The sequence below is a fragment of the Siphateles boraxobius genome, unplaced genomic scaffold (genome assembly GCF_051911475.1).
Source record: "Siphateles boraxobius isolate OS27281-9 unplaced genomic scaffold, OSU_SipBor_1 77, whole genome shotgun sequence".
In the NCBI taxonomy this organism is placed as follows: domain Eukaryota; kingdom Metazoa; phylum Chordata; class Actinopteri; order Cypriniformes; family Leuciscidae; genus Siphateles; species Siphateles boraxobius.
This window is the reverse complement of record NW_027509205.1, coordinates 17,045,789-17,068,886: the sequence shown is the minus strand read 5'-3', so window position 1 is coordinate 17,068,886 and position 23,098 is coordinate 17,045,789. Positions and strand designations below refer to the sequence as shown.

The 23,098-nt window shown below is 36.9% G+C and overlaps 1 protein-coding gene across 1 annotated transcript in view; it reads left to right on the top strand.

Annotated features, from left to right (window-relative positions):
* Positions 1-12,115: 12,115 nt before the first annotated feature.
* acap3a (ArfGAP with coiled-coil, ankyrin repeat and PH domains 3a) overlaps positions 12,116-23,098 on the top strand; it is an 85,423-nt gene continuing 74,440 nt past the window's right edge. The window contains exon 1 of the mRNA XM_077218711.1: positions 12,116-12,281. Within this exon, the coding sequence (XP_077074826.1) occupies positions 12,235-12,281 (47 nt within the window). The 5' untranslated portion in view covers positions 12,116-12,234. The remainder of the gene's footprint in view (positions 12,282-23,098) is intronic.

The window sequence follows — 23,098 nt, the reverse complement described above, 5'->3', positions numbered from 1 at the left end:
CTGACAGGAAACCCATGAAGTGCAGCCTCCCCCGGTGTTTTGAGGGTGATGTGGGGGACTTGAAGACATTTTAACACGTGGAAATTATGCCTTTATTGTTCCACCCGTACTGTATCTGAGTGTCTGGATATTTCTGAGGTTCCTGTGTTGAAAAACATTAGTCAACTTTGACATGAAGGGGGGACTAACAGAGTTAATGTACACAGAGATAAGCAGAAATATACGTGAAAATGAATTTAAAACAAAAATACAAAAACCTTATTGAAAATGTATCTAAATAAAATACCAAACCGACTGTTTTTGTGAACTCAGTATTTGACAGTTTTGCTGTAAAGAATGTCAGTGTGCAAAGTGAATATGAGTTCTTTTTCATGGCATATTGCACTTTGAATAACTCTTTTTACCATCAAGCACGTATGTCCTGCTTTTTATTACTCATTCGTCCATGTTCCTTTATCGTTCTAACGTGTACATAACCAGACATGGGCAGTATTTCAATTAAATGTATTTTAAATACGTATTTAATTACTTTAGTGTATTTTGTAATTTGTATTTTGCAGGAGTGGATAAATAAAATGTAGTTTGTAACAAAATATTTTGAGGGAGTGTATTTGGAGTATTTCAAATACTTAAATACTTAAGAAAAATCACAATAGTAAATGATTTTGCCATATTTTCGGTCTGATGTTGGCAATGGCAATGTCCAGGTTAGATGCACGAAAATCACGTGACACCCTGTAGACCGGGCTCCCTCCAAGAAGTGAATGAGTTTTGAACTCTTAAAAATGGCATTAAGGTAAAGTGTTTTGTGACAAATATACAGTCTACACACACACATATTGCACACTGAACAGCATTATAGAGAAAATAATTGTGCCTTATGAGACCAATGCACTGTATTGTCATTCATAAAAGGACATCATAGGCCCTACTTATTATGAAACAGCGCGTCTGTCGTAACTCCACTGAAATCTCCATGCTTAAGCAAGTAAAGCGTTAATATAACGTTCACCATCTGCAGTTTTTACACGTTTTTAAACATATTACATGAGAAATTTTGATATTGATTTTGTATAAAATAATCAGCAATCCTATTGTTTTTCAGTAATTGCGCACACAGCGCAAATCTACTATGGAAAAGGCACACGGGGACAGGGCAGTTAGAGTCTCGTGTAAAAAACAAACCCACACATGTTATGATTAATATGATTAATCATATATATTTTGATTAAAATGGAATTTTGTGACGAAAATTCTCGGTCTGTTATTTTTACACAAAAATCGATGCAAAAGATGCTTTCGAACAGGTTTTATCGTAGTTTTTGTCCAACTCCACTGACTTGTATTGGATGTTCTGTGAGGTGCGGTATTACTCCGCCGCCGGAAACGGAAATGGGGTTGTTTGTATTCTTTCTGTAGTCTTCCAGTCATGGTATCATAGGCTACGCTATCCAAACATTGGCAAAGGTGCATTATTGCCACCAACTGGGCTGGAGTGTCTATTATTCAAGCTCTCAACGGAAGAATGTCCGGTTGTGAGGAGTTTGGAAAAATAGGTCCACAGTTTTACAACGAATGGTAAAACACCTGTTGGAAAGCATCTTTTGCAGGCGATTTTTGTGTGAGCATATCAATGAACACTCCAGACCACTCGGTGAGTTTCACGTCGTTGTAAACTAAAGTTTAATGCGTTTTATGAATGATTGTTCCAGTGCCCCTATGAAACCATTGTGGAGGTGGGGGGGGTGCTAACACAGAAACCGAAAATTCTCGGCACACCAGCATGTGTCCAAATTTCAAACTTAACCGTTCTATTTCATCAGAAACGATCTTAAAACAGGGCTTTAAGTGTAAAATACCGAACTTGTCCTTTAAGGCACGAGTAGAGTAACGGTGATAATATGGCTACGTAGCCTACATCAAACACGTTTTGCTATTAAGGGCAGCCTACCACACCATTGATATGAACTTAGCTATATATAACTTTTACGTCAGAGGGAGCTATTTCAGGCCCTGTAGGTTTAGTGAAATGCCCATACTTTTTTATTTTGCTACTTCCCCATTTTGAACTTACACATTTCTCATATTTGTGTTATTGCTACTAATTGTGTTATTGACCTTTCAGTAATAAAAAAAAAGACTTAAGATTATTGTGGGAGTATTTTTGTATTTTCAAAATACTAATTACTTGTATTTTATTTAAATACATTTTTCACATCAGTATTTTGTATTTTATTTTGTTACATTTCATGAGCCACTATTTGTATTTTGTAACAAAATAGTTTTTGATGTATTTGTGCCCACCTCTGTAAATAACTCATTCCCACTAAAAGCAGCATGGATATATTTGCATACTGCAATACACAATATGGAAAAAGTTTAATGATTCAGACTTTATATAAACACCACGATGTACACTATAATGTCATATCACACAGTCCTAGCAAACAGTAATATTTAAAGAGTTAGTTCGCCCAAAAATGTAAAATCTGTCATTTTAATTTCTCACCCTCATGTCATTCCAAACCTGTAAGACTTTCGTTCATCTCACAAATGAAGATATTTTAATGAAATTGAGAGATTTCTGTCCCTCCATTGACAGCTACGCAACTACCACTTTGATGCCTCAAAAGGTTCATAAAGAGATTGTATATCTATATGAATTGAGCAATTTATTCAAACATTTCTGAAGAGACATGATCACTTTATATAATGTACAGATTGTTTTAATCACATATAAACATTGATCAGTGAACATAAACAGAAGCTCAACCAAACCAGCTTGAAGCGCAAGGAAAAAACCCATTGGTTCTTGTTGAAATTCAAAAGTGCTGCGTAACACACGAGAATGAACCTCATTGGTTATCGCATTGATGTCTGAGTTGATCGATGTTTATGATGATATAAATTCAATCTTTTCATCAAATAAAGCGATTGTGTCTCTTCAGAAAATTTTGACTAAACCGCTCAATTCATATGGATTTGGTTTTACGATCTCTTTATGGACTTTTTGAAGTGTCAAAGTGTGAGTTGCGTAGCTGTCAATAGAGGGATTTTATTTTAAATATAAAATCAGATTTTCAGATTTTCCCCTTTGCCAGTGTCAACTAAGGTAAATCTGAATGATGTTCCGTTTTACCCTTAAACAACAAGTAGAATCGATCATGACAACCTCCATTCCTCACCATATCTTATTCCTGATCCAGAAAATTTGATCTTCTAGAGATGGAGTAGTACAGCTGCAGCTCACGTGCATGGAAGTTGTTGTATTTTAAATACATGTAGCCTATCTGAAATACTGCACATCTATCTCTAAATGTACAATGAGTGAGAGCTCCTTTTAACCAGAAGATCTCAGTAGTTAGTCAGCTGTAATTGGTTTACTGCTTTTGTGTTTTTGTTCCTCTTTAGTAAGTTTTGCTAATCTAAATCTTTCCGTTTCAGTTTTGGATGTCCTATTTTGCATTTGGACACAAGATGGCGCATAAACCGTCATCATTTTATAGGCCTATATTTTTATTTTATTTAATATTTTATTTCGAAGGCAAGTATTACTATTGCAGTTAAACAAATAATTTTAACCTGATTTTTCTAATAATAATAATAAAATGTATGGATTAAGTTGCTTTATCCCAGAAAGTGTTCATCTTGAAATATTAACAACAATATAAAAGTTATTCTTACCGTAGGCTATATTTACTTTATAAAAATTAGTCAAGATTTTACAGCAAAAAGTCACATGTACCACGACCTGAAGGGGGAAGTTTTTACAATTATACTACAAGGCCTTTTAATTTGACTAAAACCGTACAATCAGACAACAGAAGGTAAGTAGTAGATCAGGTTTTTCACAAAGTTTGGATTATGTTGATCATTTATAGGCCTTAGAAATATGTGTATGAAATATGATACAACTGGCTTTATAAGGTTAACATAAAAATAGTTAATTTAGTAGCCATGTACAAACCCATGAGGACAATAAATCTTATTTAGGATTCTGTAAATACCATCTGAATGAATGAAAATGAATTGGCTGAGTTTGCTGCACTGAAGTTTGAATCAGAGAGGACAAGAATGAGATTTGTGTTTTGGTTGAAGGGCGGCGTTGTGTCCGATGGCCTTTATGTAGTGATAGATGCATTCACTGACTACAAGCCCGTCACATTCCTCACTTCCTGTGGCATTCATTTCGGAAAATGACTTTGCCATTGTGGAATACATAAACTGGAGCCTGAAAAGCACAGAATTTTTAATGGTTTGCATTTCAGCATTTGATTATTTGATATTACAGGATAAAAAGTATGTGAATCAAGTTAGACAGGAAACTATGTGTTGTTGACCATTAACATGGTTTGGAATTATCGCCAATGAATAGGCTTTATTCCCTTTGACTTTGGCTAATGTATTATTGAATTGTTTGAAATGGCTTTTTACGTTAAAATATACAATAGTTGGGAAAGAAATATAAGTAACACTTGAAGCCTTTATATATAATGCATAATACAAGTATTTTCAATGCATTAGTCTAGTAATGCACGTTATAATACATTGATCTTGTAAATAATTGCAACCACAGTTATAATACATTATATTATATATCTATATTTATTGTTACTTTAGAAAGTATAATGCATTGAGCACATGACAAACAACCTATTTCAGAAAATATCGTAATGCATTTTAAATTTTTAATAAAAATATATAATGCATTTCAACATATGAATACTTTACTTTTTAAAGTGTTCCAAAAAAAATGTGCATCAATGCAATGTCATTTTGTAAAAAACAGCCAAATGTAAATTATATCAGATCTTGGTTTTAAATACAACACGCACTTTAGCAATAAAAAATTATCCTTGAAGCAAACATAATATTTTTGAGATTTGTCAGTCGTTAATTAGGGTTATATAGGAAATAACTGCTTTTCAAAGTCACGCTGCCAGCAGAAAATGTTGAGGCAGGATGTTTGCATTGAACTGCACAAAATCGTGCAACAGTAAAACACATGGATGATCTTTGTTCTAATGCATTCATCTGTAATGTGATGTAAGGATGTGCAACATGCTTTGACCTTTCACCTCAAATCCACTGTCCTCTTTCAGCATCTCAAGGACAAATGAAATCAGGAGAGAATCGTAGGAAACTCAGCTGAAACCGATAGTGAGCAGAGCAGTCATTTTCCATTACATCCTGCCCTACATGTGATCTCTCATCTAACTGCTTGATGGATGTGAGTAGAATGTTTAATGGAGAGTTCATTGAATGTAATATTGGGGATCTGACCTATTAAATAGGAACAGATGGTGTTTCCCACCCTCACCACCTGCTCAAGAGAAGCTTAGAGTTTTATGGAAACCATGTGAGGTCAGATGTTTATTTGGAATATAGAGAGTCAACATGCTTGTAAAGATCCATTCAAACACTAGTAGCAACAAATTGCTTTAGTGTAGTGTAGTTGGTTTGAGCTTGTCCTATAGAAATAGACAGTGTCAATCATAAACCGTTACACAGTATGACAGTATGCAAGCTTATTTCTGCCTCGCAAATTCTGACATTTCTTTCTCAGTATTGTGAGATAAACTCACAATTCTGACTTTTTTCATAAGTTTATCTCCACAATTCCATTGAACTATTTTTATTAAAGTCAGTTTTGTGTAATTTAAGTTGAAATGACTTAAACATCCAAGTTGATTAACTTAAAAATTTAAGATAGCAACTTTTTTTTTACTGTGTCACAACATAATTCACTCATGGACACAACATTTTACAGAATGTTATGTAAAAATCAGATTTTACAGCATGCATGATTGATTTTTGTGCTCATTTCTAACTGGTATAGGCATAGAATCTTGAATCTTGTTGGTATCCTTCATGCTGTTCCAACAAGCTCTAGCCTGGTCAAATAATCCAACTGACATCAGATTTGTAATTTGTTTCTCATTGCTATTTTATTTTTTCAGCCCCACTAAATGTTTAAATGCTCCCAGATGGTCTAAAAACTAGTTATATGAGGTTGTTTATTTACTTTTATAACTTGCCATTTAAAAATGCACTTGAGACCCATTTTAAGATGTTGGCATATGGGTCTGCTATTTTCTCGTATGTTCTGGTGACTTGGACTGAGATGCAGAATCTGTTTTAGAGGAGCTGAAAGGAAATTTAGTAGAATTAAGTAGCATGTGTTGCAAGACTCCTGGTAATCAGTTTTGAAAGTCTGTCTGTGTATCTGTCCATTTATTGAGATGATGAATTGTTTGCAGCTTGTGTTTCTGGTTGGAAGAATTCTCATCTCATGGAACAGAAAACTACAGTTAGACTGTAGAGACTAAAACACTTTTCCCAGTACAAGGAAAGGCCAGATGAACTGAAAAAAATGCAAACATGCTGAGGATGAATAATGAATCATAGACAGACCAAATTGCACACACAGAGAGAGAGAGAGAGAGAGAGAGAGAGAGAGAGAGAGAGAGAGAGAGAGAGAGAGAGAGAGAGAGAGAGAGAGAGAGAGAGAGAGCATGCATAATACTAGCAGGAAAGTGTCTGAATCACTCCAGTGGCTCTCAGTTGTAGCACCTGCAGTCAGAAATGATACTGTTACATACAGTGTGTGTTCAGTGGAGGGTTTGCTTCTTCCATCTAGAGAAAGAGAGAGCATTGGGAAGTGCTGGGATCAAAAGTAGGTCATCCTCCCTGAGACTACCAAACGCAGCAATCCACACACTGCTGCAGCACATGTGCCCGAGATCAGAGAAGAACAGCCCGAATCTGAGCTGACAGGACACAGCGGCTGAAGAACTGCTCTATTGTTCTGCTTTTACATCTCCATCTGTCCGTCCGATAATAAAATGTAAGAAATGCATATGTAAATTTACATTTAAAGACATTTATATGTTAATTTGGTAACTTTTATCTATCTATCTATCTATCTATCTATCTATCTATCTATCTATCTATCTATCTATCTATCTATCTATCTATGTAAATTTACATTTAAAGACATTTAGATATTAATTTGGTCACTTTATCTATCTATCTATCTATCTATCTATCTATCTATCTATCTATCTATCTGTCTTGTCTGTCTGTCCGTCTATGTAAATTTACATTTAAAGACATTTAGGAGTTAATTTGGTCACTTTTATCTATCTATCTATCTATCTATCTATCTATCTATCTATCTATCTATCTATCTATCTATCTATCTATCTATCTATCTATCTATCTATCTATCTATCTATCTATCTATCTATCTATCTATCTATCTATCTATCTCTGTCTTTGTGCCTGCACATCCATCCATCTCTCTATCTATCAAATGCACAGAAAAGACATGAGAAATTTCCTTCATTCTGAGCTGTCTTGCAGATCATACTCCATCAATGAGATTTTAAGGCCCGGTTCTTTGTAGAATTCTTAATGGGATGCCAGCAAAAATTATGGCACAACTTCAATTGAAAAGATGGAATATTTCTTGTAAATCTCTCATTTTTTTCTCCGCCTTTCTTCATTTCTAATTTAGACTGCTGACTCAACAGCCACCAAGAAAAAAAAATGCAGCTTTGATCTGTGAAAGTCGGGGAGAAAGCTCTGCATAGGGAGGAGAGACGGGAGAATGGGAAGTCTCGCTGGATTTGAAAAAGCACTAATTTTAACTCCTGTAACAGAGCGGAGGAGGTTTTGAATGCGAGACACAGCTCATGGTGTCCTCATGATCTCACAGCCACTGACTCCATGACTGCTGGCGTCCTGAGGACAAATCCAGCATTTATGAAATGGAGGCAATATTTGCTGTTTAGTCAAATGAAGGTTTTGACTGAAGGCGGCCTGTGACACTCAAATCTCGAATCAATCCCCTCTTTCCATTGCTGCCGCTTTCCCATCTCTCCTTCTGTCAAAATAAAGGAAAAATGACAACACAATAGCCTTTACCGGGCAATTTGTGTAAGGTTTATTAATGGAAAATGATTTTGAGAATATAGGACTATACATTTGAATCAGATTTAGTAAATGATCTAATCTTCTTTATGGTTGCATTAAGTGCATCTATGGATGATTGCTTATGTGATTTGGCTGCAATCTAATTTACCCTATAGCAGCTTGCTTGCTTGCTTTATTTATTTGTTTGTTTGTTTATCAGTTTAACGATACACCTTACAAAATTGTGTTATATATGCATGGTTAAAACAAGAAAACACAATGAAAAGGAATAAAAAACCTTGATAGGTCCTTTACGCAGTTTAGTTTTTATATAATTTTTCTTTTTTTTAGATATTTTATCTGGACACTCAAGTGTGCCAAAAATATAGTACAATAAAAATAAAAATACATTAAATTAAAATTAGCCTTTTTATTTATTTGTTTGTTTTTAAGTAAAAGTGAAATTACAAATAGCTTTGAAAAAGAATTAATATGCAATCAATCTGTCTTCTAAAAAAAATTATTTGTACATTTTCCTAAAGAAAATGGGAGGTGTGTTTGTGCATCCCTCAATGATGTTAGGGAGCTGTTATGCAGTTGCTAAGGTGTTTTTTGGTTGCTAGGGCTTTTCTAGGTGGTTGTTAACTGCTTATGGCTATGTTTCTTCCTTCAGTGTAAGTCTGTGAGATTTTTTCACCGGTTGTTTCATCCTCTGGCCAAAAATCATTAGTCCAATCAAAGTAGCACATCTCTCCTCAACAAGCTGCATTATTTGAAGCATAATTTATGTCTGTAGCACAAGATGAATTATGCTCTAAAGATTAAGACTTTGAGTCAGGCATTTAAGTATGAGCAATAGCAATGTGTCCTAACTTCGTAGCCCACCCCAAACAAACTGTCACGGAGAGTCCACGGGCTGCCCTGACGTCTAAAGTGCAGAAAAGAAGGAATGACATCATTCGGATTTATTGGAACAGCTTTCCCTGCGTGCAACAAGACTGAACAATAGCCTTCAATAAAAGCCTGGAGTAAAATCCGCGTGCCTGTCCCTCCCCCAGGCGGTCCCATTTCCTGTGAATTAATAATGCCCTCTATTTTTGGCTTCAAATAGGAAATTTAGGCTGTTGAAATGCTCTAATTTGGTTCTTGCTGTAAAAATGCCATTAGAACAATTGACATGTTCATATATCTAAATACTGGCCATCCACTCATGAATGACCATGGATTACAAAGAACAGTAGAGATAATTATGAAGAGTGCATGCAAAATATGCCAGTTAACATTAATAACATTAAAAGGTTAACAGTCTTTTTCTCTTTTAAAGGGTATTGAGGATCATTTCAGGTTTAGCCATTTATGGTTTTGAATTGGACAACTCAGTTCTGTCCACTGAAACTCAATAACAGCATTGTTTTGAGCAGAAAGCTCAACAGATGTTTGCATCTTTGCTGTGGTACTTATCACAGCCTGCCAGAATGCAAATCCCTTTTAGTATCAGGTTTCTCTGTGAGATCTACAAGTCAAACACTTCCAGATCTCAGCCAGTACAGGAACTGTAGTTGTGTTGTTGTTTAATCTGCCAACTGCAGTTAGAAAAGTTGGACGGCCTACGATGCAGCAGAGAACTCAAGCCTTCTGATGCTAACACACTGAATCAGTTTTCATAACACATTAAAATGCCTTTTCATATAGAGAACAGGCTCAGATTGAATACTGAATCAAGGTAATGTGTTCAGTTCCCAGGGAATGCATGAACAGGGAATGTTCTGGCAAGGTTCTGAACCAATGTTCTTCTTGTAATGTTAATAGAATGTTTGTTCAACGTTATCTGGTCTTTAATAATGAACATTTTTGTACTTTCAGGGAACATTCGGAAATGTATGTGCATGACTTAATGGGAACATTAGCAAATGTTCCTAGAAGAGAATATTTTAGTTAGCAAGGATGCTTCTGCATTTGGATTGGCTTTGGATAAAAGCATTTACAAATGCATAAACTTAAATCTAATCTAATATTAATGTGCTTTTTCGATCAATAAAACCAACATGATTGCATTGCCTATATTTACACCAGCTTGGCATATCTAGTGATAAAATATGGCTGGCTTATGTTTATAGTTCCACCGAGACTCGTATTTCCTCTTTATGTGGAATATTATCCTTTAGTCGTTTAGAAACATATTTGTGACCCTGATTCAGCAGTCTGACTAAAGATGGCAATAAGCTCTTCAAGTTAAAGGGATAGTTCACCCAAAAATCACCCTCATGTCGTTCCAAACCCGTAAGACTTTTGTTCATCTGCAAAACAAAAATAAAGAGCTTTTTGATGAACTCTGATAGCTTTCTGTCCTCCATTGACAGTCTACGCAACTACCACTCGTGTCCAGGGGTGTAGTACCAAATTTTGGGCCAAGGGTACAAACCATCTAGCTGGGCCCCCCGCCACGTACTTTTGATTTGAGCGCGGCGACTTCTCCAACGGGGGGTTGGGGTGGTGGACGGACTTTTGACTTCAGCTTGGCGTCTTCTAAGGGCCCCCATGCCTCGGGCCCTGGGTACTCGGTACCCTTTCCCCCCCGCTACCACGCCCCTGCTCGTGTCTCTTTATAAAATAGTCTGGATTCACATGGATTACATTAATAATGTCTTTTCTACCTTTCTGGGGCTTGAAAGTGTCAGTCGATGGAGGGACAGAAAGCTCTCAGATTTCATCAAAAAGATCTTTATTTGTGTTCCGAAAATGAACAAAAGTCTTACGGGTTTATAACGACATGAGGGTGAGTAATTAATGACAGAATTTTCATTTTGGGTGAAGTAACACTTTGAATCATCCAAGTTCAGCAAGCTTCAGATTCATGTGGAATTGATGTCCTCGGTTCATATGTCGCTGGTGGCCGGCAAGATGCTTTCCAGGCATTTTTTTGTAAACTGATGCTGCTTTCCAGACCTGGAGTAGAACTAGAAATATTTTAAAACAAGACAGGAAAGAGAGAAGCTGTCATTAAAGTTAAAACATATGTTGTAAAATTTCTTCCATGCTGCAGTACGGTTTCCTGAAAGAGCGGAAAGAGTAGAATTCATAGTCTAAACTTTGTCAGGATGAAAAGATGACGTATATACATGTTAAACTATACAAAACATTCTTCAATGCAGTTCAAGGGTCAAACAGTCTGGAGCATTCACATGATTACTTAGATCAATATGATTTTGCACATTTACAGACTTCAAATAAACTAATAACATATGGTTTAAGAAAAAAAAAGAGAAACAAAATACTCCTTAAATAACATGTAAAATAGCATGTGACCTTTTACAAATGACTACTGCACTAGCTTTTCTTTCTCTCATGTAAATATAAGATTGACAAGGGGGTGTGTTGAGCCCAAATAGACTTGGGGATCATCTCAAAAGATTGAATTCTTTTCACACAAAAGCATTTCTACAAATCTATTGAAGATACTATGTATAAATGTATTGTAAATGGTTCTGCGATATAACTGGATGCCGCTCACTGAATTAAATTTGCACATAAATACATGTGACAACATAGCAGTTAGTTCAACCAAAAATTGTTAACTTAAATAAATTATCCCATAATTTACTCACACTCAAGCCATCTGACTTTCTATTTTTCAGCCAAACACAATTGGAGTTATATTAAAAAATATCCTATATTTTCTTTGGCTGAAAGAAGAAAGTCATATACACCTAGGATGACTTAAGGGTGCAGTAAATTATGGGATATTTTTCATTTTTTGGGTGAACGAACCCTTAAGCTACTGTCCTTTGTGGCTGTCAATAGCTCAGAATTTTATTTCATTAGCTCAACAGTTGTTTAGCAGATAGCAGGCTGTTAAAAAGTGCTAATGAGGAAAAAAAATCAAATAAATCATCTGATGAATCATTTGATATTGTCTGCAGAACTTGGAATTGGAACTATAAATTAAATTACTTTTATTTTATAGCTAAATAAATGACAATATGCTACAGACTTTATAAAGAATATAGCTCTGTAAGATTTATTTTATTTTATTTTTCCTAGCAAAAATAAGAAAGGACCAAATATGAGAAGGACAGTATGGTGGCCAGCTAGTCTGACAGTAGCCGTTGACGCCTTTTCGCGTTTTAGTCAGAGAAGAGAAACTGTTGACAGTCCCTAACTCTAGCATTAGAAGCGTGTGTTAAAGCTCACTGATTCACTCTCTGCATGTTTGGAGGGAAGAGGCTGTAGTTTTATCGGGATATCTTACATTTAATCTCTTGTTTACTGACGGCGATGAAACTTCAGTTTTAATATCTGGAAATAAATCGTCCAAGTATGACGGTGGATTTTGAAGACTGCATCAAAGACTCACCCCGTTTTCGGTAGGCTGAAATCTCTGTTTTCCACTGAAGAGAGGTTTTACATTGAGTTAGTTGAGTGATATTGTGGGTTGTAAATAATGTAATATTGAGAATTAGATATTATATAGCTTTTGTTAATTTCCAGTTGCAAGTCTTCAGTTGTCTGCTATTCTGTTGTTTGCTCAATAAATATATGATCTGATTTGATCAGTCGAGTCAGTGCCACGAGATAGACAGTATGAATTAATTAATTCGTTTTATCTGCCCATCCTGGTGAATTGTTGCTGTTTTTTCTATTATTATTACTATTTACCAGTACATTTTGAAAATGGTTTGTAACCATGTGAGTGAACGTATAGTGTTTCAAAATCTGGTCTGAGAACTGATGGAGTGATTCATGAACTATCATCAATATTGCGCTCTTAATCAAAAGGATGTCATCATCTGCTATTTTGTTGCTTAAAAGGTGTTTGATGTTATTTTTCCATCAAACACAAAATAAGTTAACTTGTAGAATGTCTACGCTGCTCTTTTCCATGCAATTAAAGTGAACGGTGACTGCAATTTTCAAGCTGCTCACCTGTTCACTGTTAAATATGCTAAAGTATTAGGAATAGAAAGAAATTAAGTCCTTATTAATTAAAAAAGTCCTGTCTTGGCCTCAAATCATGTTTACATCATGAGTTACATGAGGGTGAGTTTGATAGATCATCTTTTTTTTTTTTTTAAAGGGTAATTTGGGATAAAACCTCTACTAAATGAGTAATTAGTCATTGATTTTACCCTACTTACTCATGAGAACTGACGATCAGACATCTGGTGGTGCTGAACACTTGAATACATGAATATGACCAACCTAACGCTCAAGATTTACACCATATCTGTTCATCGAAGGATTGAGGTGATGGTGATTGTAATTTACAGCATGTTAACTGACTGAGTGTGAGAGGGATGTTTGACCAGCTATCAAATGCCCAGCAGTCATTGACTTTTCCATGATTCATTCCGCATGGCTCATATCCCGTGCACAAATTTCTTGATGTTCCCCTCTAGGGCTCCGAGTATTTTTTCTTTAGCTGTGATTACATGGGCACTTAAGGTTGAATCATGCACATCATTTCTCGATATAGTCCTTTCCTTGTGTTTGGGTGGGTTAATTCTCAAATTAAAAGTTTTTCTTTGCTTTAAAGATGCAGTGAAATTTCTATGCCAGTTTCGTCTAGGAATGGCTTATGATGGTTGCCAGTTGTACAGAGATTAGTATAGTTGACTACTTTATAGGGTTATAACTTATATATATATAATTTATTTTATTCTGTATCTGAATATACTATAACTTATGCTCACCAAAAATACTGAAATATTATTACCATACAATTTTTAAAAAAAAGTTTTATATGAATATATTTTAAATTGTGATTTATTCCTGTGATGACAAAGCATCATTACTCCAGTCCTCATTGTCACATGATCCTTCAGAAATCATTCTGATTTGCTGAATTCCTGCTCAAGGAACATTTCTTATTATTATCAATGATGAAAACAGTTATATTGGAATTCTTGATACAGGTTTTCCAGTATTCTTTGATGAATAGAAAGTTCAAAAGAACAACATTTATTTGAATTTTTTTTTTTTTTGCCAACAATTGAATGTGTCCTTGCTGAATAAAAAAAGCAAAGAAATACAATGATGATGTAAATTTCCTTTGCAGTTATTTCTCAGGTCATGTTGGTTGTCATGAAGCACACTGTGTAAAACCCAGTATCATTTAATGCAGTATCATCTAATGCAAAGCTGCTTGTACAGTGTAATTGTAAATGGCAGAGAAAATTCCCTCCCATCCGATGGCTCTCTTGACAATATATTCCGAGAGGAAGGAGGTACGGGGGTTTGAACGTTATGGTAGAACATGGGATCTAAAGAATTCCGAATGTCCCACGCACTGACTCTAGCTGTGACTGTGGTAAAGCACTGAGATCCAGAGGTTAGACAAATAAACCAGCATTCCTTTACACCCACATCCCCTCCTCAGCACCAGCTCCGATTACTCCCCACGTGAGCGTGTGTGTTGAGTAAATGCGTCGGAGTGAGAGTGTGTGTGTGTGTGTGTGTGTGTGTGTGTGTGTGAGCAGGCGGCATAATCCCTGCTCTAAATCAAAGACTTCCAGACTGGGAAGCAGCACCTTAATGGATGCCATCTGGCTGTGTGAGTGAGGTCTCCTCAATCACTTGAGGGATTTACAGGAACTTTCTAATGTTTATGAAGAAACTAGATTGTTAAATCTTCTGCTTTTCAAGAAGCCACACAATTTGAGGTATCGTACGCAACACAAACTTGCGTTAATTCTTTGGGCAACCAAAGAAGCAATTGGGACACAACCAGTGACCAGTGATTATTTTATAATTAAAATATAATTTATTTTATAAAGAATTGTTTTTATGGAATTTTAAACATCTGTTAAATGAATACATATTTTTAGAAATTTATAGGCACCGTTTGTTGAGGTTTGTCTTGTGCAATACACAAATTATAATTTGCTGGCACTAGCGCAGTAACTAAATGTCAATTCATTAGCTAAAACACTTAAACAAAATACTACATTTTTGTTCTACTTTTGAATGATAAAAGTAATAAAGTGAAGTCTGTAATGACTTGATGTGCTTGTAACTGTCAGTAAGATTATTTAATATTTTTGATTTCGAATGATGCCTCTCATGCTCACCAATGCTGCATTTATTTGAACAAAATGCAGTACAATTATTACAGATATTGTTACAATTTCAAATAACTGTTCTATTTTAAGATATATTTAAGACTTAATTTATTCAAGTGATGTCAAAGCTGAATTTTCAGCATCATTACTCCAGTCAGTGTGACATGATCCTTCATAAATCATTCTAATATGCTGATTTGCTGCTCAAGAAACTTTTATTATTATTATACATTTTTGTGGAAACCTTCATCCATTTATTTAGGATTTTTTTCGTATATTCATTTCATTCCAAAAAGTAAGATAAATAAATAAAATAAATTCTTACTGACTGCACATTTTGACCTGTAGTGTATGTACTTTTACTAAGACCCAAACCTTAATTAGTACTCTGGACACAACCACTGTATTAATGACTCTTCTGTGGAGGTAAAAGCTGTTGTGTAAGATCTCCACAATGTTTTTCTGCATCTAAAACATTTAATACAATCTACTTCCTTCACTTTTTGGTTGCATGCTGCGCATTTCCTCCGCATGGCTTGTTTACCACACTGACTCTTCACATGGCGTTCATGCATTCACACACCCTTTGCAATTATCCTTCCCTGCAATTCTGTCCCTGCCAATCTCTGGCAACCCTCAAAGACCTTGTGGTTTGGACTCCGTCACTCCAGTCACTCTTTGATGTTAGTTTGAAAGGTCAAGGCCACAAAAGTGCCAGTGGGTTTTGCATGCAGTGTTTTCTTTGCGCTAAATCAAAAATGCAGTCTTCATAACGGATGTTATCTTTGTTGTCCGTGTACAATTTTTTGCATTCAGCTATGGCGTTAACAGATATGGAGCGTTGAGCAGATTGTGATCACCTGACCAAATATTATTCATCATTCCTCACTCAAATCTGCTGTCACCTTTCTTTCCAACCCCCTCTGCGAGCGGACCGACGCATTCCAGCGCCTGGCCAGGAGTCACTACTGTGATTTTTATTACATCTCCAGAACTTCCAGTACCAATCTCCAGTTTCATTTGTAACCTTTTTACTGTCTGAGGAAACCCAGGGCTTATTCGAGCTGTCGTTGTTTGGGTGATAAGTTTAATGGTTCAATCAATAAAGTGCCTTGCGTAATGACTCGCTGGCAGAATGGATGGTTTTTATAGAGAAGCTCCATCCTATGATGCTTTTTAAGTTGTTTTACTGTTTCGTTGAGTGAAATGCAGGCTTTTTCCGTACTCAAATGATTATGAGAGTTCACTGCGGACCACTAAAACCGTCCCTACAAGAATGATCAAATAAAAGCTTTTATTCTCATTCCTAATTTTTTTATTTATTTCAGTGGACAGACTATACAGATGTTGATTTTTAGATATTTATTTGCGAAAGACATGCAGACAGTATGTGTTGTATTTTCTTCAGTATGAATATCCAGTTGTTATAATATTAAGGACTAGAGATGCACAAATATATTAGTGCCATATCTGATGTTTTATTCTTAAATTATTGTATATATTTTGGCCAGTATTTTTATATGAATCACATTTGCCATCATCTAATACTCAGTTAAACTTTAAAAACACTAATTTAATAACATTGTTTACTAATCAAATCTAAAAAAGAATTAAGAAATATGATTTATGTACTATGAATACACTATGTTCAAAAGTTTGGGGTCAGTAAGATTTTTGTTTAATGTTTTTTTTTTAAAGAAGTCTCTTATTTTCATCAAGGCTGCATTTATTTGATCAAAAATACACTAAAACCAGTAATATTTGAAATATTATAAGGATTTAAAACAATTGATTTTAGTTTTTAAATGTATTTTTTATTTTATTTTGACAAAATTGTATAGAATTTAAATATCAGCCATAACATAAGATTTAATGTCATCACATCTCTGTCAAAAACAGATCCTTTTAAAGTTCAGGAAACTTCGGTCCTTGTGACTTTGAGTGTTATTGACTGAGTCTTGAATGGTCCTGCTGTTTATATGTATGGGGCATATTGTGGAAAGGGGGCACATCCTCGTCCTGTTGCTGTGACCCGCGGCATAAGTTCAGTTTATGATTCACATGTGTCGTCTCCAGCTTGTTGCAGAATGTTCTCATTGTCCATGATGCCTCTCTGTCACACTGGCTTCTTTCACTGAGACGGATCAATTGGGTCAACATGATTGGAGACCAACAGCTGGTTGATGTATGGTGGCTTCTCATGGTCATGTGAGAACTGTAAGACCCCGCCATACCAGGGGAGGACGTTTTGGACTTCTGTACAGATTTAATTTAACCACTTGGTCAGCTGAGTTATCATTGATTTTGAATTTACAAAGACCAAACTAGTCATGTAGTATTCAAGGCCGGAATGCAAACATGAATGCGTTGCACAGTCTTGTACAATTTTAACAAGCATTTTTCAAAGGCTATTACAACAGATGTGATATTATTGAAATGATATGAGTTAATATTGTTTGTTTATGGCTTACAGTAAGCTGTAAGCTTAAAAATTGTTCACCAAGGCTGAATTTATTTGATTGAAATGCAGTTAAAATAGTACTGCGAAATATTACAATTTGATGGCAAAGCTGAATTTTCAATGTCTTTGAAATTTCAAATCTTCAGTGTCACATGATCCTTCAGAAATCATTCTAATAATAAGAAAGTTATGAAAGTTGAGCATAATGAGCTTATGTGCTTTGTTGCTTTGTCCTCATTTTATGTGATTTATGGGTCATTATTCATTGCCGTTCCCTATGATGATATGCAATGCAAACTGTTTCCTGGAGCTGAATTGTTGACTAGATTTTGATCTCATTCATCTGTGATTACAGATCATTTTAATCCTGCTTTAAAGATTAAATGTGTTGTCTACAGGTGTCTTAGATAACTATCGCATATCCTTAGACTAAATACAGACTGTAATTAGTGTCAGAAGAATAAATCGGGCTGACCGAAGGATGGGGAATGGATTGCTTTTAAAGTGGATGTAGAAAGGTTTTATAGATAAAAGTACGCTAGACCATTAACCAATCATTTGATGCATGTTGCACAGAAAAAGAGCAAACCATTTGACTGGATTTAGAACAGTTTTCCAGTATGTCCTCAGAGAAGCGGATGTTCGGGATGGTTTGGTTGTTTTTGAAGTTGTTCCTGAAGAGTTGCTGTTGCTTTGAGCTGGAAGGGATTTCGGCAACACGCTCTTATTTCTTCTGCTCTACTTAATAAAGACCTCCTTCTATTCTGAATGTGTGCCAGCAGGGCCTGACTTTTCCCTTACCTCGACAGACCCACACGGTCATAAGCCAGATGGGTTCAGGCGTCCCTCACTTAATTTGGCTACAAACCTCTGTGCTGCACGACTGCATACGAGATCTTAGCTTGATGCTAATGTAAATGAGAATATCTAGGCTAATTAAAATAAGAAGAGTGCATAGTGAGTGCACAGTTTTGATTGTAAGTCAATATGCATTGCCCCCTTTAGCTCCGTGTATATAGAGCTAATTAGTCGCCCGACACTTGTCGTGCCTTAAAAGACAAATCGTCTAGTTTCCAGTGTCAGGCTCGCCTTGAATGCCGCCCTGTTCATTTAATCATCCTATTTCTACATTATTCAATAAGACGCTGTAAGCTTATATCGATCTTGCTAAGAGTGTCACTGATTTGTCCTGCCTCATAGGACTACGGCCTCAATGGAAAAACAACAAGGATTAGGTCAGCAGTTTAAACATTTTTCTGCTAATCATGGATTAGCCCACATTTCCTCCAGGACACAGTCCCGGGACGTCAAGGTGTGGACGGCCGCTTGATCACCTCTGCTTGATCCAACTGCTCCAGATCCGACAAAAATCATAAAAAACTCAATTAGATGGCTCATTAGCTGAATCAAATTACTTTGGCTGTTTAAATATTAGGGCTGGCTGGGCAACGATTAATCACGATTAATCGCATCCAAAATAAAAGTTTGTGTTTACATAATGTATGCGTGTACTGTAGGGGTGTCACGATTAATTCGTTTTCTCGATGCATCGATTACAAATCCTGACGATGCATATGCATCGATCTAGAAACATGTATTTCGAATCGTGAATCGTTTATTTCGGTCAATATTCGATTTAAAATGCTAAGAATCGAATAATTTGCGATTCTATATCGATTCAGTGCTTTAAAACATATAAACATTAAATGACTACATGCGCGAATTGAGGCGTTGTGCGGCGTCATTTCGCGTCCTCACAGCTCTCTCATACTCGCTGCACTCTTACCATCTTTCACTGGATTTCGCTCGCGCTCGGTCCCATATAGCTCTCATCTACAGATTTTTGAGCAGTCCATGTTTGAGCTCTCCTCAGGACAGCCACTGATGTTCACATGAGCAGATGACAGCTCTCTATTGAGAAAGCAAGCCATTGATAAAGCTGCCATATCATTGCGCGGGCACTGCTATGAAACAACGCGCTCGTTGCGTGGAAACGCACCGTTATTTTCTTTAAGATAAGATACTGAAGTTTTACGGAAATGGGTCATACCCGTCCTGAGCAGTTAAAGTAAAACCCCACTTATTCAAGGGTGCACATTTATTACATGGAAAGAGAAAACGTATAATAGGTGTCTTAAATCCACACGTATGTAACTTAATGTCGTTAAACTGAACTGATGAAATGACTACAACATTAATTACACTGAAATAAGAGCGCGTGGTTTATCCATCAATCAGATGCGCATTAAAGTTGCATTCGTAATCGTTACTATAGCACAAGTTAGACACCCGGCGCGTTTTCTTTCAGAACCACAAGGAAAATGTTCAGTCGGATAAAGAGAACAAAGCGTAGCTATACCATGAGGAAACGTTAGTTAAGGTTTAGTTGGGAAAGTTCATGGTATTTTTAGTCTCACAATGGAAGGATGTTTAATGTACCAGGAACACTTTAAGGTTGTGTTCCTACAAAATAGTTAGCATGATGAACTAACTATACTTTTAAAGCCTTTTTAAATCTTGGTTTACATTTTTACAAATGCTACTTTATAGGCTTTTGAAATATTTTCTATAATAATAGATTCATTAAAAACTAACATGAACTAATGTTAACAATAGACAAAATGTCGTTAATTTTTATTTTATTTTCCCACTCTGCCCCCGAAGGCAGCTGTATAATTCACACCCTGACTAAGACCCATTGGGGGAAGCATTTAAATAATCCTATGAATGCATATAAAAAAATAGGAATCGAATTATTCGAATCGCATCAATTTTAATGTGAATCGCATCGAATCTTTCTGAATTTGCAAAAATCGTTCTTGAATTGAATCGAAAACCTATGAATCGTGAATCGAATCGATTCGCTGCCTACCCAAAGATTCACAGCCCTAGTGTACTGTGTATAATAATGTTGTGTATATATAAATACACACATGCATGTATATATTTAAGAAAAATGTGTTATTTATATATAAAATATTTATATATATAAATTATGTATAAATACATTATACATGCATATATTTCTAATATACAAATATATACATGCATATATGTATTTAAAAGTGGTTTGGGAAAAGCAGGTTGTACCTAGAGCATGGCGCAGAGCAGGGGGAGTCTTTATACCCAAAGAAAAAGATGCTACAAGCATCAGTCAGTTTCGCCCTATTTCACTATTAAACGTCGAAGGAAAGATTTTCTTCAGCATTATTGCTCAGAGATTGTCAACCTACCTATTAAAGAATGGCTTCATTGACACTTCAGTTCAAAAAGCGGGCATTCCAGGATTCTCAGGATGCTTAGAACACATCAGTGTTATCTGGCAACGAATTCAATCAGCTAAAAAGGAGAGGAAGGAGCTCCACGTGACATTCCTGGATTTGGCTAATGCATATGGTTCAGTGCCACATGAGCTTCTTTGGGCATCATTTGATTTTTTCAGGGTACCGATGTCGATAACAAATTTAGTGAAAGCCTATTTTGGAGATTTGCAATTTAGTTTCTCAACTCCAGAATTCAGCACTACATGGCAATGCTTAGAGGTTGGAATAATGGCAGGATGCACCATTTCTCCACTGGCTTTTACCATGGCAATGGAAGTAATCATTAGGGCATCAAAATGGGTAGTAGGAGGAGAGCGCTTGGCTTCTGGGATGCGACTACCACCAATCAGAGCATACATGGATGACATGACAACCATGACTACAACGGTAGCCTGCACTAATCGGTTATTGGGGAAGTTAACAGATAATATTGAATGGGCACGAATGCAATTTAAGCCCTCTAAATCAAGGAGCATCTCCATAATTAAAGGCAAGGTAGTAGATAAAACATTCTTCATTAATGGTGAGGCAATACCAACAGTTTCTCAGAAGCCAGTGAAGAGTCTAGGGAGATGGTACGATGGGGATCTAAAGGACACAGTTCGAGTGGGAGAAGTTAGACGACAAGCAGTGGAAGGGTTGAAGAGCATAAACAGCTGTGCTCTACCAGGCAAACTGAAACTCTGGTGCTTTCAGTTTGGTCTACTGCCAAGGTTGCTGTGGCCACTGACTGTGTATGAGGTTTCTTTGACAACAGTGGATAAGCTGGAAGCGTTAATAAGTTCATACATCAGGAAATGGTTGGGAGTTCCACGCTGCCTCAGCAGAGTGGGACTTTATAGTAAAGGAGTATTGCAGCTGCCAGTCTCTGCTTTAACCGAGGAGTTTAAGTGTGCCAAGGTCAGACTGGAAATGACTTTAGCAGAGTCACGTGACAAATGTGTAAGGGAGACAGCCCCTGTGGTAAAAACTGGTAGAAAGTGGTCAGCAAAGAAATCTGTAGTAGAGGCAAAGGCTGACCTTCAAATTGGGGATATCGTGGGACAGGTACAGCATGGAAGAGGGGGTTTTGGGCTCAGTTTAGCTCCTCCTAAATGGCACAAGGCAGGCCCAGCCCAAAGGAGGAAGCTGGTAGTCAACGAGGTGCGAAAGCAGGAGGAGAGGATGAGATGTATAAAGGCCATTTCCCAGGCCAAGCAGGGAGAGTGGATGAGATGGGAGAGTGTGGAACAACGCAAAATGGGCTGGCAAGACCTTTGGTCAATGGAAGAGAGTAGGATCAGTTTCCTTATTAGGTCAACATATGATGTTCTCCCATCACCGCAGAACCTAAACCTCTGGGTAGGAGAGGATCCATCTTGTCCTTTGTGTTCATCACCTGCCACATTAAGGCACATTTTGACAGGATGTAAGGTGGCTCTTAGCCAGGGTCGGTTTACTTGGCGCCATGACCAAGTATTGCGATGTTTGGCTTTAGCATTGGAAGGCAAGCGTAGTATGACCAATAAATTGCCGCCTGTTCTAGCAAAACATTACACGCAGAAGACAATATTCCTCCGCCCAGGCGAGCAACCACCAAGAAAAGGTGCTAACACCAATTCTCGCCCAGGACAACTGGAAGCTGCTAGGGACTGGAAGATGCTGGTTGATCTTGATCAACGGCTTATTTTTCCACCTGAGATTGCCACCACTAACCTACGACCAGATATTGTTTTGTGGTCTGGATCAGCACGCATTGTTCAACTGATAGAGTTAACAGTGCCATGGGAGGATGCGGTAGATGAGGCATATGAGAGGAAGAAACTGCGGTATGCTCATCTGGCCACTGAAGCAGAACAGCGAGGATGGAGAGTCCAGGTTTATCCAGTGGAAGTGGGTTGTCGTGGTTTTGTGGCACACTCTACAACCCGGTTCCTCAGAGACGTCGGATTCAGTGGCCAAGAGTTGCGTCGTACAGTAAAGAACTTATCTGAAGCAGCAGAAAGGAGCAGCAACTGGCTGTGGTTGAGACGGAAAGATTCTAGCTGGCTGTGTACAGGCCGCCATGCTACGGTTTCGTAGAATTCTTGAAAACTTGAAAGGTCTGTTGGTTTATTTGTATAGGTTGTATAGTATTTACAGTCATTACGTTCCTGTGTATATTGCGTGAATGACGGGTGGTTGGGCAGATATTGTGTTTTGCGGTAGGTGGTATGCCATACGGAACCGTTGCCACTGAAACTGCATATTAACGCACCAGTGGGGCTCGACAGCCTTAGTCAAACGGGTTGGCGCGTATGGTTGGGTTGCGGAGAGATTGTGAGATTGTGGTTAGGTCTCAGCAGCAACTGTTGGTTTAT